Source organism: Lissotriton vulgaris, chromosome 1_1 (assembly GCF_964263255.1).
Source record: "Lissotriton vulgaris chromosome 1_1, aLisVul1.2, whole genome shotgun sequence".
Classification (NCBI taxonomy): Eukaryota; Metazoa; Chordata; class Amphibia; order Caudata; family Salamandridae; genus Lissotriton; species Lissotriton vulgaris.
In genome coordinates, this window is record NC_141685.1 from 874,657,981 (window position 1) to 874,677,066 (window position 19,086).

Here is a 19,086-nt window from a genome sequence, read left to right on the forward strand (position 1 = left end):
AGAGTAACATGGAGCAGTGGGGAGAAGCACACAGGAGAGAAAGCAACAGGGGAGCGGGGAGAAGTGTTAGAAGGCAACATGGAGGTGAGATGGGAGAAGCACAATGGACAATACAGCAATGTGGAGTGCAGGGGGGAGAGAAGTGCATGAGAGACAGCTGGAAAACATGTATTTACAATGGAATTCTTCACCCAAAAGAAAACAAGCATTGGCATAGTCAATAGGTCTCGCGTTTTAACCTTATTCACCTTCGTGAATAAACAAGTCACTAAGTTCCTGGAAGACAATTATGCTTGGCACTCAAGGCAATCAGGTTTTAGAGCTCAACACTCTACAGAGTCAGCTCTATTGTTCACTACCGATACCATCCGAATGGCGCTGGACCAGGGTAAGAAGGCTGTCTTGATATTATTAAATCTGTCGGCAGCCTTCGACACGGTCTCACATAACATCTTGATTGACCGGCTAGCAACATCTGGCATAACTGGAAAGGTACTAGATTGGATCAAGAACTTCCTAAGTGACAGGCGGCAAGTGGTCACCTTGGGCGAATTTTTAAGAGATAAACCCCCAGATGCATCAAGCACCCGCTCTGCGAATTCTAAATAGCGAAAAATACCGAATCGCTATCTAGAATTCGCAGAACGGGATGCATCATCAAAATCGGTAATCAAGTGCGATTCGCAATCGCCCGCAATCACGATATGCGAATTACCCCAAATCGCGATTAAATCGCAGAATCGGCTGTTTCCCAACCCCAAATTGCGATTTCGCAAATACCGAAATTGCAAATAGCGATCTCGCAGATTGCGAGATCGCAAAAACGGGAAGTCACATTTTGAGCACAATGATGACATCACAACCAGTAAGTAGGCAGCTCCATGACTCATTTGAAACACAGAGCTGGATAGAGGAGGAGGCATAGCACTGAGCTCCAGGAGACACACCCTGCAGTCCCAAGACAGGACACACATTGATACCAGAATGTCCCATGATGCAGCAGGATCAGGTGAAACTGTCAGGAAGCGGAAAATCAAGTTCTCCGAACAAGAGCTGGAGTACTTGATAGAGAGAGTCAGCAGGGACCATGACAAGCTGTTCAGAAAGTTTTCCCGGAAGGTGCCCGAGGCTGACAAAAGGCGCATCTGGCTGCGCATCAGGGCAAAGGTCAACGCCGTTGGGGTGAAATAGCGGTCAATGGATGACCTCAAGAAGAGGTGGTACGACCTCAGAGACTGTGCCAAGGTGTGCATTGCGGAGAGGCTGGGGAAGAGACAGGCAATGGGAGGGGGAGACTCCACAGTTCCCGCAAACACACCACTGGAGGACTTGGTGGAGGACACCATCAACCCTGCAGCCTGCGTGGGGGTCACTCAGCTGGACACCTCCCGTGCCACACACCAATCACAAGGTAAGAGCCATGCACCTGCGACCCCGTCCCCTAACAATGCCCATGCCCCCAGGGCAAGCCATATTGGTAATCCCAGTAATGCAGTCCCTGCCCATCCCAAACGCCCAATTGCATTGTGGGACCTGTAGTGTGACAATGTGCCCTGATAGCCACACACAGCCAGAACAGTCAAGTGAAACATACCCCTAAAGCCAGTCAGGGAATGCAAGCCTGCATGCATGTTGCTACATCCCAGGTGCCTGAATCATATCATTATTTTACAAAAACACTGGGGATAGATTCTGTTGAGGTAATCAGAGGCAGGAATCTAGGTCAATATTATTAAATATGCAAAGCCTCTGACACCATAGATTACACAAGTTATTTTTGTTCAAGTCCTGTTTATTGACTGTGAACGCTATTTATCTTAGCACATTGTTTTAGAGTTCAAAACAGGTACACATGGGGTGTGAACAACTCAGCTTGGAATATCTCCTTATGGCATAAAGTGCATTCATGTTTTACACAAACATGAGAAAACAATTGACAAATTACAATGAAAAAGTAAATTCAACAATTAACAAAAAAACAAATTACGTTAATGTGACAGCAAAATCCTATTTACAGGTGAAGTTTCAAGGTCCTACCATAAATCTAAGGGAAATTGTGTTGGTGTCCCAGGGGAATATTATCAATTTATCCCTCAGGGGGAACGTTAGTTATCCTGTATCGTGCCAGGGGCAATCGTATCTTCAAAATTATTAAATGCCTGGTTGTGAGATACGTCTCTCACTGTATGTCCCAAGTGTCTGATTGGATCATATGGCTAATATTTCTCCTGGCAATCAAATTGAGCCTACGCGTTTCGACCTGGGTGGAATCTTGACAGGATGTGCGTTTTAAGGCAGGTCTTCATCAGGGCTCACAAAAGGTGTAGGGGATCGTCGTGTCACACCTACGAGAGATTTATGAGGGGCATATTTTAGTGGTTGAATATAGTTTATAGGACCGATTCAATAGTTATTCGGTAGTATTTACAAAACAGTGTGAGTGTTTAGTCTTTAGGAATCACGTACCCGGGTGTGGAAGAATCAGTTCAGCATACTTTGAGTGCTGGTGGGTATCCGGAGGCAAGGTTTCTCTCTAGCCGGAGTGGCTAGGTGTCCGCAGTCTTTAGTTACTGTGGAGGGAATTGGGAGGATGAGTTTAAAACTTCTTGCGAATCAATGAAGTCCTGTAGGCTTGTCTGCATTTGTCGCCTATTGCGTGGTACATGCATTCTGCGTGGCTTATTGCCGGTCTACCAAAGTGGTGCGCTGGGTTAACGCTTTTCTGCTTTAGGTGACCGGTGTGTCTCGTGTCTAGGAAATGCCAAGAGTTCTCTTAGTGCGCCTAAGCATAGCCGGTGCGGGACGTGGTACATGCGCTCTATGCGTCTTGTTGTCGGTCTATCAAAATGATGCGCCGAATTACTGCTTATGTGCTTTAAGTAGCCGATCTCGTACCTGTTGAAGTATGAAAGAGTCTTTTGGTGCGCCTCAGCGTTACCGTCGCGGGACGGATTGGGGGTCATTCAATTCCCGGCGTCTCCTCGTTGGCGTGTTGCTTCTCTCAACGCCACCGCTGTGAAGTGTTTACACGGCGTTCCGTAGGCTAACAGTCTTACGTGTTCTTTGCAGGTGAGAGCGGAGCTCTCATTGGCTGGCGCACTGGTTTTGGTGTTAGGGCGCTGCTGATTGGACGTTGTATCCCGTCATGGGCACTTGCGCTGGTTGCTAGGCGATCGGGGCGCTTGTTACTTCGCCGAAGGCTGCTGGCAACGTACTAGGTTTAGTATTGTGATTCACATGAAGTTCGATATTTCTGATAATTCATTAAGTCCGTGGTTGACAGTGTCTAAGTACATGATTGTCTTTGCTTCTTGCTTAGACAAGTTGTCAGCCACATTTTTCCCTTTCACTTGTTTAAGCACAGTCCATTTCAGGTCGTCTGGTCCATGCTGTTTTTCAATGCAGTGTGTGACCATCGGTGCATTTTCCTTTTTACATCGGATTCTGGACCGATGTTGAGATATTCTCGTTTTTACGGGCTGGCTGGTTTTTCCAACGTACGCAAGCCCGCACGGGCATATGGCACAGTAAATTACGTTGCAAGTGTTACAATTTGTGAATACCTCGTGTTTGATTTGTTTCAGGCCATAGGAAAAGACTGTTCCTTCTATAGTACTACTACACGAAATGCAATAACCACATTTATGGTGCCCTTTGACTGGCGGAAGGTGCAAGAGTGACTGAATAGAACTTTCTTGCCTTGGTAGTGTAGTGTCAGCTCTAACCAATTTGTTCCTTACACTCTCGTTTTTTTTGAGTGCGAAAATGGGTGGACCTTCAAATGGTTTTAGGCTTCGGACTGTGTTCCAATTTCTTGTGACTATTTTCTTTATTTCTGCAGTGGCTCCTGAGAAGGTTGTCACACAAACCATTGGTGTTTCTTCCTTATTTTTGTCTTTGGGAGTCAAGAGGGTATCTCGCGGGATGTACCAGGCTCTCTTCATACTTCTCTTTAGTAGTTTCCTGGGATATCCTCTCTCGATCAGTTTACATATCAACTCTTGAGCGTGATGGAAGTAGTCATTTTTCTTTGTGCAATTTCTGCGCAGTCTCATGAATTGGCTGAATGGTAGGTTTTCACGGAGGTTTCGTTGGTGAAAACTCGAGAAATGTAGAAAAGTGTTGCGGTCTGTCTCTTTGGTATATAGAGTGGTATACATGTTGCCCTCCTCATGTTTGACCATTAAATCCAAGAAATTTATTTGTGATTTGTTAAATGTCAAAGTGAACTGGATGTTGGGGTTACGGTCGTTGAGCCAGACTGCAAAGTCCTTCAATGATGTTTCGTCACCTCGCCACAGCATGAAAACGTCGTCTATATAACGTCGCCAGACTTTTATATGTCCTTCATATGGATTGTTATTATAAATCCAGGTGTCTTCATATAAGGCCATGTACATTATAGCCATTTCCGGCGCGAAGGGACATCCCATGGCCGTCCCCATCGTTTGGAGATATTGTACGTTGTTGAATTTAAAGAAATTGAATTTCAGGCACATTTCCGCTAGTTTGATTAGGAAGTCTGTGGGGACATTATGTGGCCTTTCTCTCTTTTCCAGAAAAAATTCAAGTGCTTCTAAGCCGTCTTCTTGCGGAATGTTCGAATATAGGCTCACGATGTCCATGGTAACTAGAAATTCCATTGGTTCATCAAAGGGTTGGCCGTCTAGAAAGTTTATCGCTTCCATCGTGTCCTTAATGTAGCTTGCAGTCTGACCCACGAGGGGTTTTAAAAATGTGTCGACGTATTTGGCCGGTCTTTCAAAGATGGAGTTCACACCCGATATGATCGGGCGGCCAGGGGGGTTCATAGGGTCCTTGTGGACTTTGGGTAGAATATACATCAAAGGCGTGCGTGGATTTTTGTTGATTAAATATTCTCCCTCTTTTTTGGATAGCCATCCTTCTTTTTTACCGTGTTCGACCAACATTTCTAGACGATTTTTCAGTTTATCATTCCAATTGTCATTTGTTTTTTTGTAATATTTTTCATCAGTGAGTTGTCGCAGCACTTCTGCTTCATACATTTCCCGTGGGAGGATAACAATCCCCCCGCCTTTATCCGCCGGCTTAATGATGAGACTTTTATTGTCTTGGAGTCCCTGAAGGGCGATTTTTTCATCCAATGTTAGGTTCCATTTTATATATTTTCTGCTCATTCTTTTGTCTAACGTGTCTAGGTCACGTAGCACGTTCTTTTCGAGCGTCAGTAGTTCTACCGGCATCTGGCTGGAATTGGGAAAGAAGGTTGAAGGATTTTTCAGTCCGGAGTAGTTTCTGGTCGTTAGGTCTGGTTGATTTTCAAAGAATATCTTGAGCCTCATTTTGCGAAAGAGTTGTGTGAGTTCCAATTTTGTTTGACAGATATCTGGACGGACGGTTGGAATGAATGTGAGGCCTTTCTGTAACACGCTTCTTTCGTTATCTGTCAAGGTGTGTTTAGACAGGTTGAAGACTGCGTTTGGATATGGTTCTACCAACGGTACACTCGTCTCCTCGTTGGGATCTCCCCTTGGTATTGGTTGTTGGGGCGGTTGAACCACCTGTTGCCTCTCGGTCGACCACGGGATCTGCCTCTGCCTCTGTCGGAAAAAGGTGCCTGTTGATAAAATTGGCGGGCTTGGTCGTCTCTGTTGCTGGTGGAGGCGTCGGCGTCACTTGAGTTGGTGGATGCGGAGGAATCTTCTGAGAATGTTATGAATTGTCTTCTACTCCACAGTAACTAAAGACTGCGGACACCTAGCCACTCCGGCTAGAGAGAAACCTTGCCTCCGGATACCCACCAGCACTCAAAGTATGCTGAACTGATTCTTCCACACCCGGGTACGTGATTCCTAAAGACTAAACACTCACACTGTTTTGTAAATACCACCGAATAACTATTGAATCGGTCCTATAAACTATATTCAACCACTAAAATATGCCCCTCATAAATCTCTCGTAGGTGTGACACGACGATCCCCTACACCTTTTGTGAGCCCTGATGAAGACCTGCCTTAAAACGCACATCCTGTCAAGATTCCACCCAGGTCGAAACGCGTAGGCTCAATTTGATTGCCAGGAGAAATATTAGCCATATGATCCAATCAGACACTTGGGACATACAGTGAGAGACGTATCTCACAACCAGGCATTTAATAATTTTGAAGATACGATTGCCCCTGGCACGATACAGGATAACTAACGTTCCCCCTGAGGGATAAATTGATAATATTCCCCTGGGACACCAACACAATTTCCCTTAGATTTATGGTAGGACCTTGAAACTTCACCTGTAAATAGGATTTTGCTGTCACATTAACGTAATTTGTTTTTTTGTTAATTGTTGAATTCACTTTTTCATTGTAATTTGTCAATTGTTTTCTCATGTTTGTGTAAAACATGAATGCACTTTATGCCATAAGGAGATATTCCAAGCTGAGTTGTTCACACCCCATGTGTACCTGTTTTGAACTCTAAAACAATGTGCTAAGATAAATAGCGTTCACAGTCAATAAACAGGACTTGAACAAAAATAACTTGTGTAATCTATGGTGTCAGAGGCTTTGCATATTTAATAATATTGAATCATATCATTAATCATGCACTCATTCACATCACAGGTGCTGCGGATGCTGAAACCTCAGATAGCGAGACACTCCATATCGTGGAGACTCCAGATGAGATGAAGGGAGAGAGCCAAACAGCACCAGCACCTGGACCATCACATGCAACTGCACCAGTACCTGGACAAGCACCTTCTCAAATGCACAGGGCCACCCCTGCAGCCATAGGAGGAGTTCAACCACCCCAGGCGTCACGCATGGCAGTGGATCAGACCCCACCACCACCCAGGAGGCAGACACGCCGCACAGTTACTGTGGGGTCGCAGGCAAGCGGCCGGTTGAGGCAGCAGCGCTCTGTGACCACACGACCAGACATGGAGCAACAGGCACAAAATCTAGGGCTAGGAATTGAAGCCCGGATGCTTGCTGTGCACCGCAAAGCAGGCACAGCACATGGCAGCCATGGAGCTGTAGCTGTACAAAACTGCATGCAATATCAACCAACTGACTGAAAGTAGTACAGGAGCTAGCCGCTGCTGTGAAAGAGAACAACCAACTGATGGTGGTGAAGCAGGGCATCACCCGCCGACGCCACCGCCGGCTGCTGACCCGGCTATGCCTATACCCGGTCGAACCACCTAATTGGGAACGCCACTTCACAGTTGTCGCGCAGGTCACTGGCCATGCAGCTACTGATGGTACAATGCTGCCAAGATGTAGCAAGGGCCCTGGAGCAGGTCACCACCGTTGTTGAGAATCAACAGGTGTGCAGCCATGGTCATGCAAGGGGGGTGTGATGATGCCAGTAAGGGCATATCGAGCCGGAGCAGCCTGTCTGTGCCGGTGCTACCTGAAAGGCGCCGCAGTTCCAGGCCCAGTCCTGCATCACGGCCGGACACTCCCAACGTGGAGTTGGAGAGGCGACAGGGTGCGTCCGGCAGGAGGCGCCAGTGCTGACTAAACATTACCGGCAGTGCCATGGTGATGTAACCACGCACGCCTGCTCTGGATACAAGAGCCTGTATGACTCAATACAGTTGTAAATTTTTTAATGATTTAAAGCACATCTAGAGCTTGTTAACCATAAAAATAAGAATTTATTTTGAACACAAATCTTCCTCATGTCATTAATTCATGTGGCATGCATGAGTGCAGTGTTGTGTGAGGGGTATGGGTGCACTAGAAATAGTTCAGTGTAATGTTGTTGCAGCGCCTGTGTCCTTCAGCAGGATTTTCCCCGCGTGCATGATGCACATGTGCAGGTGGCAGGTTGTCCCCCTCCGACTCACTACCAGACACCTCCACAGGTATCCTCCGCTTGGTGGCAATATTGTGGAGTATGGCACACACGGCCACGATGCAGCAGCAGACCTCAGGCTGGTATTTGAGGGCCCTGCCAGTCTTGTGGAGGATGCGGAATCGACTCTTTAACATGCCAATTGTCCGCTCAATAACATTTCTTGTGTGTATGTGCGCAGCATTGTAACGCCGTTCCTGTGGTGTAGCAGGGTTAAGGTATGGGGTGAGGAGGTATTCAAGGAGGCCATAGGCGCTGTCACCTGAAGGATAGGAGCAGAGGGTCAGTGCCTGTTATGCGCAGCAACATGATCTTGACATACTGTATGTGGGCATGTGTACTTACCTAGGAGATGTCCTTCGCCAAATTCACCCCAGGCCAAGCGTGTGTGTATGCCGCTGTACCGGAAGATGAACGAATCATGCGTGCTCCCCGGGTATTGGACCACAATGTCTGTGATGATTGTCTTCGCATTGCAGACCATCTGGATGTTGAGTGAGTAGTATGACTTGCGGTTCCGGTAAATGTATTCGGTCTCAGCGGGTGGACAGATGTGAATGTGGGTGCAGTCCATGCAGCCAATTACATGGGGGAAATGGGCGGTGTGATAGAAGTACAGTTTAGTTTGCGTAAAGTCCTGTTGGGTTGTTGGGAAGGTGATGTAGTGTTGGATCTGGCTCAGCATGGCGTCCAGGAAACTCTGTAGGCAGCGTGACAGGGTACTCTGTGATATACCCCCTGCATATGAGACTATCCCCTGGAAGCTTCCGGAGGCCAGAAGGTGCAGGCAGCACAGGACCTGGACATGGGTGGGCACGGCATTGGTCCTCCGTGTTGGGTGCTGCATCAGGGGGTCAAGGTCTCTGATGAGCTTCTTTATAATTGCCCTATTGAGCCTGTATTTTGAGTAGATCTCCTCCTCAGTCTGTCCCAGGAGTGTAATCCGCAGCCGGAAGATGTGCTCCTGGATCCTGCGTCGGTTCTGTGCAACAGCCTGGAGCCTCAGCCGCCTTGCCACGATGTAGAGACCTGGCATTGTGACTTTCCTCATGCTCCTACTGAGTCTCCTTAAGTGTGTTTGGTTTACCCTACACCTGTTTCTTGTTTGCATTTTTAATTTTTTATTTTTTCCAATTGGACTTCATGGTTACCACCTGGTTTAGCTTCTCCTTAAATGGTGACTCGTTTTTAGCGTATTTGAGTATTTTCGCAAATTGCGATTTATGATGTATTTGATTTGTGAATTCGCAATAGATTTGCGAATTTGCAATATATTTCGCAGAAAATGTGGGAAATCGCTGTTAAGGAATCGCATTGTGGGTTAACAAAGGGTTTTGCGATTTTTGGTTTTGCGAATTTGCTATTTGCTGCTTTTGTAGTTGATGAATTGCGGAAGCGGAAATTGCAATCGCTGTTTTGCAGCTATTGCGATCGCTATTTCGTTTGATGAATCCATGCCAAAGTCCATATTTGCTCCTGTAGCATTACGTCTTGAAGATTGCTTATGTGCTAAGCCCAGGCTCAACCTAAAAATGGCACATTCTTGGTTTGTGTGTTGTGCAAGTAAAATGATGTAGGTAAGTAGCCCCCAGAACTGGTTTGAATTGTGCACAGAGCCCTGTGCCAGGTGGAAGAACAAAGGCACGTGTGATATAAATATTGGGGCTGTGACCCCATGTAATTGTGCTGTTGTGCTTACTTGCAGAGAGGACTGCTGGGCGCCACGTGGAACCGCCACAAAGGACTTCCCCTCTGCTGGAGGGCCCTGTGAGCGGGCCTTCCTGGGCCAGCTCTGACCCTCTCTCGCTCTACGCTGATGCCATGTTAATATATCTGATGGACCCGGAACACAGCATACCAGAGCTTCTTACAATTTGCGGTACACATGGGAAAGCGTCGGGATACACAATAAATTGGTCCAAATCGGTACTTTACACTCTGAAGGGACCGGAGCCCTCGCTCCCCGCTGAGTGCCCACTGGTGCTGGCAGGGGACTCCTTTAAATACTTAGGAATTCACATTACTAGGGACACAACAGACTTCTTAGCGAAAAATCTGGCTCCACCTCTGGAACGTTTGAGACGCGATGTCGTACATTGGGCGTCTTTGCCCCTGACGCTTCTGAGTAGAGCAGCCTTATACAAAATGATGGCACAGCCGAGATTTCTTTACGCACTTGATAATACGCCCTACCCAGTCCCACCCCGGTACTTTAAACAAATAGCAGCTCAAGTCTCGACCCTTCTATGGGGTAACCGCCCAGCACGTATAGCACAAATCAAACTGTACAAAGGTTGGTGTGACGGCAGGATTGCGCTACCAAACTTACAATTATATTACTGGGCAGCGCAACTTAAAACCCTCAATCAATGGATCCTTGCACCTCAAAATGATCCAGCATATAGGGCGGTGGGGGCGCAGTTGGGCACGAACAACATGCTAGCCGTGCTCTACAACAGAGGAATCGCCTCGAAACTGGAGGGGCCCACAAAACAAACGGTCACACTATGGTACACGGCGCAGGCAAAACTGGGATGGAAAGGGCTTATAACTAAACTTACCCCACTTTAGGACACCAGGGCTCTGGGACATCTGAGACGCAGTAAGGTTCTCACACAGTGGGATAATATTGGTATCTCCACAGTGGGAGACTTATGGGATAAAGGAACAGTAATTCCATTTGCCCAACTTCAACAACAATATGATCTGGGCCCGACTGAATCATATAGGTACGTACCAATTAGACATGTGTTATTAGCAGCACTTCCACCAGACACCGACGTCCCGGAGGACTCCCCGCTGGAAGACTGTCTACTCACTGATTACATGCAAAAACGAGCAACGTCAATCACATACCGAAAGTTACTCAACAACCTACCTGACCCTACACTCACACCGCGGGAGAAGTGGGTGGCGGAAGTGGGGGAAATAGAAGATACGGAATGGATAGAAGCACTGGCGTCCCCTAAGGAAGAAGGAATTTCAGCCAAGCTTAGACTGGTGCAGCTTAAAATCCTACATCGCATATACTATACCAGAATCACCTTACACAAGCTACAAAGAGCACAACATCCATTTTGCCTTCGAGGGTGCGGGGAGGAATGTACCTTTTTCCACACTATGTGGGAGTGTCCAGCAATAGTAGAATACTGGCGACAGGTGCTACGCACAATATAACAAACACTGGAGGTATCCCTTCTGCCAGAACCACGGAAATGTCTCCTAAATATATGGGATCCCAATGATCTGACTCACCATGGACAAACCTGGGTCACGCTAGGCCTCATGATTGCTAAAAGGGATATAGCGCAGAAATGCGGTGCGACAGACCTGCCTACATTGGCAACGTGTTGTAGGAACATGGACCTTGCAATGGTTACAGAGAGCACAGTATATGCAAACAGGGGAAGCCCACGCAAATGGAACAAAATCTGGGCGGCCTGGAATATTTTCCGAGGAGAAATATGTGACCCGTTGCCGGAATCGGATGTAGATAGTTCAGATGAAGAGGTAGAGGGGGAATGAGGATAGGGAAAAGACACGTGAAGTAGTAAAACTGATGCAGAGAATATAATGTACTAATGCCATAATAAGAATTGTATATCCGGCCATGTATAATTGTATAGATGTGAAATCACTGTCTAATTATTGTCCTGTTTGTCAAAGAGAAGTTTGGTTTAATAAAAACATTAAAAAAATAAAAAAAGTACAGCTCCACTTTTTAACAGAGAGCACCCGGTCTTGGTGTTATTTAGGCTATATGGGTGACTTGCATACATAAGGTTTGGGCTTTGCCATTACTTTAAGTGGCAACGTTGAGTTAGTAGTTTTAAACTGACCCTCCAGTCTGCAGTGGCAGACTGGGAGCCATGTTTTATCTTATCCCACTCAGGGTGGCACAACAAGTGCTGGTGTCCCTGAAGGACACTAACTTACATCCCCCTGGGTACCCATGGTACTTTATACTAGGGCCATACAGTTAAGTTAGGCTATGCCAATTGGGGACAAGCCAACTAAACTTACACCATTTTAAGGGTCAGAGCACAAGCAAAGAGTCCTGTTCAGCAGGACTCAAGGCATCTCAGAGCCATTACACCAGTTCACTAGTAGTCAAAGTGTGGGCAAAGTGTTGGGGTAAACCTGCAAAAAGTCTGGTTTTTAACATGCAGTAATCGCAAATACAGTGACTGCCACTTGACTTACAGGTGAACAATTCTGTGTCTCACTCAATAACATCGACAAGCCTGATTTAGTTGACTATTGTAAATTCTATGACATTGGAATAGCCCTAGTCATCTATGTAACTGTCAACTGTGTAGTCTTTGGCAGATTGCATGCCCCTACTTGCCAATGGAGATTTAGATAGTTATTTATTTTTACGGCAACTTGCCGAAATAAAGATGCACTGACTGACTGATAGTAATGATGATCTTTTTGAGTGACATGTTGCTGGATTCTACCACCAAATCCTCTCCATGACTGGAGATCTGTATCTTCAGGGCATGGACAGAGGCTCTCTTTGTAAGAGTAGACTCTGTGGAAGTACCTGTGCCAGGACATTTTGGGCTGAAAATCCCAGATTTCAGATGGTTAGCTTTTGAAGCATAGTTCTCAGATGACTTACCAAGAGATTCATTATTTACAAATCACAATAACTGATCCTGTGTCTTTAAAATGTTATTGCTGAATGTCCCACAGACATCACAATTGCTGGTATATGCCCAGCTTGGTTGGGACAAAATATAAATTTCACGTGTGGGTCCTAATGAAAGATCTTCCTTGGCCAAACACCTAACATGGCTTGAAGAGAGTTCTTGGATGAACAGCCAGTCGAACAAAAATAATTAACCTCCACTATTGAGTGCAGCAAGGAGCCAACACTGCCTCCGCCTTTCTTATCAGAAGACCAAGGTGTCACCAGAGAAAAATTTCAAAAGGTCAAAAAGCAAAAATGAGCAGAGCTAAGGGGATTCCTTGTTGCTTCTTACTATGAACCACAAAATCGTGGATGAGGGTTGGAACCATGGACACCTCCACCTTATTGGCTCGAGTATGGTTAATAAAAAGAAGTTATTTGAGTTCTCACATTTTTTTCCATTTGTTTTCAATGTTTATTGCTGTATTAAAATACTGCTATGTTAATACCGTCTACAGATGACTCCTCTGACCTTGGGGAATAATTCACACATGTAAATCTTTGGAAAAACAATACTGGGTAACATCAATGCTAATGACTGAAGACAAATGCCTGCAACTGGTCTCTTTTTACATTACTGACTTCCCACCCCTTGAATCTTCCCTTATCTTCATAATTTTGTAACCCTTCCCATTCTATCTTTGAATACTCTGCTGTCTGGTTCCTCGGAAAGCAACTATTTTCAGACAATTTAAGTGATCCTCAATGCTATCATTTGCTTCTATAGTCTACTACACTATACAACTTTGAATCCCCTATTACAATATAATTTACAAACTGTACTCCTACAAAATTTACATGATGTATTTCTAAAGTCATTAAGCACTGGATGAATTCTGACTGCTATAATTGCAGTTGCACTCCTGAACCATCCCCATTTCATTTCATACACTATAGCCACTTTTCGAGCACGGAAAAGTAAAACTTTATAAGCTAAAAAAACGTTTGTGATCACCAGGAAAGAAGCAATCAATTGCTGAAAGACAAGCGTCACACTTCCATCAAATGTGGAGAGCGAGTCTCCTAGTTCAGTGAAGCACAGGTTACCTCATACTTGCAAGAAGCTGGGAGAAGAAGCAGCTATGCCTCCTCCACATTTGAACTCTTAAGTCCTCAGAAAAGAGACAGATTTTTCTTCACCCTTCCTTCTCCTTACTTGTCTTTTATCTCCGGCTTCACTTCTACAGTCTTGTCCGAGGCATGGACCACGTTGACAGTCACCTTACGAGCCTCAGGAGGGCTTTGCCGACTGAGATAATCATTAACTCTGTTCTCCAGGAAGGTCCCCAATCTGGTAGGTAGCCCTGAAATATAAAAACATATGGCATGATTCAATGCATCGGCAGCCCTCAACTTTTTTAACAGGTGCAGCACAGAGGTTGGGATTGCACTGGACCTACATTCAAAATATTTTCTAGGAGGCGGCACTACTGTGACCGTCAACAGCCCAGTTACTTAGGAGGTCTTGGATCTTTAAACAACAACATAATAAGTAACGGCTACTTCCCAAAGCACAGAAAGTTACTTACCCTGTAAGAATTAGTTTGTGGAGTGCAGTGCTGTAGATTCACAAGCTCAGCATACTCCTGTCATCTAGCGTTGGGCTCCAAAGTGTGCATCTTGTTTTTCTCCAAGGTGGTTTGAGTCACGAGTAGGTGTGAGCGGAATGTTTTTTTCCACCCGCAGAATTTTGATCAGTCCATGTTACTCTTTTAACTTTGAGTTCTGGCCAAATTCCGCCAATCACCGCGTGGCAGAATGTTTTGACCGTGAGGTATAGGAAGCTGACTCTGTATATACTTTTGTAAAGTAAGATATAATGTGCACAGAGTCCAGTGGATCCCCAGAGGCTTGCGTAGATAATAAAAGCTCTATTTTGTGGTAGCGTGGTTGAGCAGTTAGGCTAATTATTGGGCTGTGTTAAGTATTTATTGCTCAGGCAAGAAATGACAGTACACACTCAAAGACTGAATCCAGACCAATTGTCTGTATAAAAAAATATAATTTTGTTATTTTATTATAGAATCAAGAAGCACTTAGTTTCTTGAAAGTTGCAGTTTTAAACGTAGCAATACTTTTCAGAATTGCAGTATAGGCTGTTTAGCAAGGCAGTAAAAATGCTTTCCAGTATCAAGATAGCTTTTGTATTGTCTGTCAAATACAGTTGACTTTGCAGTTGTAAAGATAGACAGATATCTGCAATATGAAAAATCACAATGCAATCCTATAGGAGGAAACACAAGTTGAGCAGTAATGGTAAGTACCAGACTTACTTCCCCAGTCTTCAGTTTTTTTTTACAACAACGGGCAAGGTTCCGTTTAAGGTAGGTACTGCACCACCAGAGACACTGGGGCAGCTAGGTGCAGAGGTCGCGGAGTCCAATGTTAGTCTATGCTGACCAGGGGGACCTCGTAGAGGTGCAGATTCGCAGGTAAGAACCCGTGGTATCATGGCAAAGCCCAGGGGTTGAAAAAAGCACAGGGGACACAAGCCAGTGTAGCAAGAATTCTGCTCCTACACAGAACTGTGCATAGAGACTTGGAACCTCAGTGAAATAGGATGTGCCAAAACTCACCTTAGTACCCAACATCACCTACCAGACTAGCATCAGTATCTCATTGGCTCTTCCATAACACCAATGATTAGACAACCCAGAACATGGAACTTAGATTACCTCAGGCAATGTGAAACACATGAAAACTCTTTTGTTATACTTTCATACCAAAAACAGGGAGTAAAAGAAGACAAGTGCAAGTTTGAAATATTTAATTCTAATGCAGTGTTCTCATGCGCAGTATCTTAGCTAATACAAGCAGACATATTATAAGCAACAAGATTATCAGCATAGTTACTATTCCATAAAATACAAAGGGAGAAAGCATGTGGTAATGCTAAATGGAAACACGTTTCAAATATACCTATATTTCACCCTCCCTTGCTTGTAGGTTATTTTCTATCTACAGAAGGTCTCTTGGGATTACAAAGGCGGCCCAATACCTCTGGTACTTAGCAGAAATGGATCACATCAGATTCTGCACCATCTCTCAGCATGTGAATGTTCTCCAAGTGTGTGTGTGATCATGCCTACGCAGTGCATTATTAAACGCGCCAAAATCAGAGGTGGCCACAGCTGCATATATGTTATGTCTAGAATGTGCGCTGATCAGTCCGAACAACAACCACTGTGTTGAAATAACCTTGAAGGCCTCGGGACTCACTGTTCAGACAAAGCTTACCAAGCAAGGCTGCTAATATAGAAAAACGTATTATTCTCGTGTGAAGCAAAACACTCTGCTAAACTCTAAACATTTATTATAGTGTGTGCAAAAGGCAGCAGAAAGGAAAAATGGCAATTAACCTTCTAATAAGCTCCTGTCAACTTAACAAAGTGTAAATGCAACAGTCAGCCCCCTGACACCCTCCCTTGATCTGAGCACGGATAAGAAAGGGGCAAATTTGGAAAGCAGAGTTCAAGAACAACAGTCAGAACCAAGTTCAAATTGCCGCAGTGAAAAAACGGGACCAAATTCCATAAATTGAAAGCACTTCAAATCAAGCAATTTTAGCCACGGGCATATAGAAGTTGATAGGCCTGGGCGGAAAAAAATTAAGACGAGAATTTTTTTTTTTTAAATCCGATGTCCAACATGTGACCTCGGCCATGGAAGAGAGAGAAGCGATGACAAATCTCACTCCAACAATGTATATGCAAAGTATGTCGCAACAGCCTCCAACAGGAAGTCACTGTTCTCATCTGAAAACATTTCAGCCATCCAATTCAGCAATGGGAAGGAACATACATGTTCCTCAACAACTGGAGCCCCTAGCACCATCAGAGGGCAACTCGGTATTTCTTCAATGAAACTGCGTGCCAAGAAATCTTGCACCGCTGCGAAAACATTCTAACGTCCCAGGACTCCATGCATCGCTGCAAAGGCCATAATCCCTCTGCCAGAACAAAGCAATTCATGAGCAACTAAGGGGCTCATCAGTTGATCATAATCCGCGTTGGGAGACACCGTATTGCAGACACACAAATCCAGGCCCCAGTCGAAATCGCAACTCAGGCAATGAAAAACAGGCTGGATGCATGTGAAAAAGGAAAATCGAAACGATAATCCATAAACTGCACTCAATGTAGCAAGAGGCAGCGCTCCCTAATATTCAAGCATTCGGTGGCGGAGCAGCAACAGCCGTGACAGATCTTCTCGCAACACAGGACGTGCATCCATTTTGAAATAAAAAAAACAACAGAAGTACGCCAGCAACCAAAGCAAGCATTAAGGGTAATCCACCAAACAGGCTGGAAAAAAAAATCGAATGAAAAAATGCCGGGAACACACCAAATATAGTTTGAAAAGAAGTCACAAGGCCACTGCTAACAACTTTAAAAAAGTGAGCCAGCCCTGTGGTGGAGGACGCATTAAAGATAGTGTGAATTAATTCAACGAAATGCAAGGGAAAATCCGTATTTAATAAAGCGTGCACTTCCGTGCGGGTGTTTGCCACGTGAAGGGCAAATGTTTCACGAGCAGATGTGGGGGCGACTTCTTTTTGAGACAACAGAGCTCTTATGCGACTCATCTTGTTGAACTCTGCTTTCAAGGTCAGAATCGACGTCCAGATGGAAACATCGAGCTTCCCATGTGGAGGAGGAAACATTACGTTTTTACAGCAGACTACACATTCACTGACTGTAACCACGTAAGGAATGCCGGCTACCATCCCACAACAATCCTCATTATTTAAAAGTAAATAACTACCGTTTGCTAGTAATGTGAATGTGGGTATGATAGCAGGTGCTGATGTACCTTTTAAAATACAGGCTAAATTAGGCTCATTCTGATTACAAGAGCCATGCAATTGGATATTCCTACACATTAGTGAGTGATCTGGTGTTGTAGTGCAATCCTCTCCATTCAAATAAACCTCTTTTCCCTCCCTAAAGCACCTATAGGTAAATGGTAATGACCAAGCTTCATGAAGATAAGTGCTCATATCTGCCAAAAGCGAAGTACTTCATGCAGGCCTCGAATTTGAACAGGGGGAAAGGTAAAGTTATTAACCCGTGGATAAGCCACTCAGCTGAATTTGTCTGAGCCACAGAAAATGGTAACGGTTCTAACTTTTCAATATTTAACATAGAAAAAGTTGCATCCTTCAAAGACATAAAACATTGCTTTTCAGTCAAATTAAAAGAGGCAAACAAAGATGAGGTATTCATTTAGTGCCAGTGCGCTTTTCCTGACTTCAACGTCTGCAAAGTCCATGCAAATTGCATAATGGAACTCAATTGATTTTGACCATGGTATAAAACAGATACATCCTCTTGCACAATATCAACAACAGAATACACAATATTATCTAATGTGTAAATGTGGGAAGAAAGCGTGTTAATGCTGTTATCTTCAACTGCTAGCACTTTTTCTAAATTTGCTTGATCTATTGCTCTAATGCGGGAAGCAGCCTCAATCTGGGACAGTTTCCAAACTTCGTTGTAAATAGCATATATCCACCTTTTGGATCTGCCGGAAGCCGGGCCCTCGACAAAATCATTCAGATCAACATAGTCAGTCAATTTAGATAAATGCAGCTTAACTGACACTAAAGTGGAATGTTTGAGCAAACTCTGACATAATTTGCCTACAGACTAGGTAGTCACAGAATGGCCACTTTCAAAACGGGGATCCACTCTAACCTGTGTACAGCCTTGAGCTAAACCTGGAAAATGATGCTGGGAAGAATCTGCACTTTTGTGCCACAGCAACCAACCCTTAGGATCCAAACTGGATATCTTAAAGGAAAAATTCAGTAACAGCGACTGTAATTCTCTAATTGAAAAATTGGTATTATTATCCCAACCGGAGTATTCCTCCAATTCAGGAAAAGAAGGAGCATTTAATTTTTTAGTAGTAGCCAATCCAAAGCAAGTCGTTTGTGAAATTGAAGATTTCAAAAACAACATATGTTTCGGGATGAGACATGCACAATGCAAAGCCTCAGTGCCTTACACTTGCCAACTTTTAGAACCCCAAACAGATTTAAGATCAATAGTATCCTTCCACAGCTCATAGCCGCCAACAGCCAATTGTTCCAGAAAGGACTTCGAATATAATAATTTTGTTTGGGTCAGTCTAACCTTGGAAGTGGACTTCTCAGTCATTTTAAAATAAAATGCATTGGGATTTGACTGATTAAAATCAGTAAAGTAATTGAACCTCTTTAAAAGAGAAGGGGAGCTGCCTTCAACAGGAGCGGGACAAAGTTCCCATTGTGTATAATTAACCGTATTCCTCCTGGTGTTAGCCTTATGTAGGTAGTGATTGCCAAAGTGTTGATAACAAATCAAATCACCATAATTTGCGGTATCTAAATACAAATCTTCAGCATCAAAGGCAGCATAATATTTCAAATCAGAAAACAAAGCTTCCACTGCCCGAACATCCCAATCATCAGAACGTATATTTTAATTAATCACATCACCCATAGAAACCCTTAGGACATTTGGGACATTAATAACCGCTGTGAGTCCGTGGATTTGAAATCT

The 19,086-nt window shown here is 44.5% G+C and overlaps 1 protein-coding gene across 1 annotated transcript in view; it reads right to left on the reverse strand.

The window, feature by feature from the left end:
- Positions 1–19,086, reverse strand: part of LOC147748058 (histone acetyltransferase p300-like) — a 271,545-nt gene that overhangs the window by 136,107 nt on the left and 116,352 nt on the right. The window contains exon 3 of the mRNA XM_086958259.1: positions 13,695–13,842. Within this exon, the coding sequence (XP_086814385.1) occupies positions 13,695–13,842 (148 nt within the window). The remainder of the gene's footprint in view (positions 1–13,694; positions 13,843–19,086) is intronic.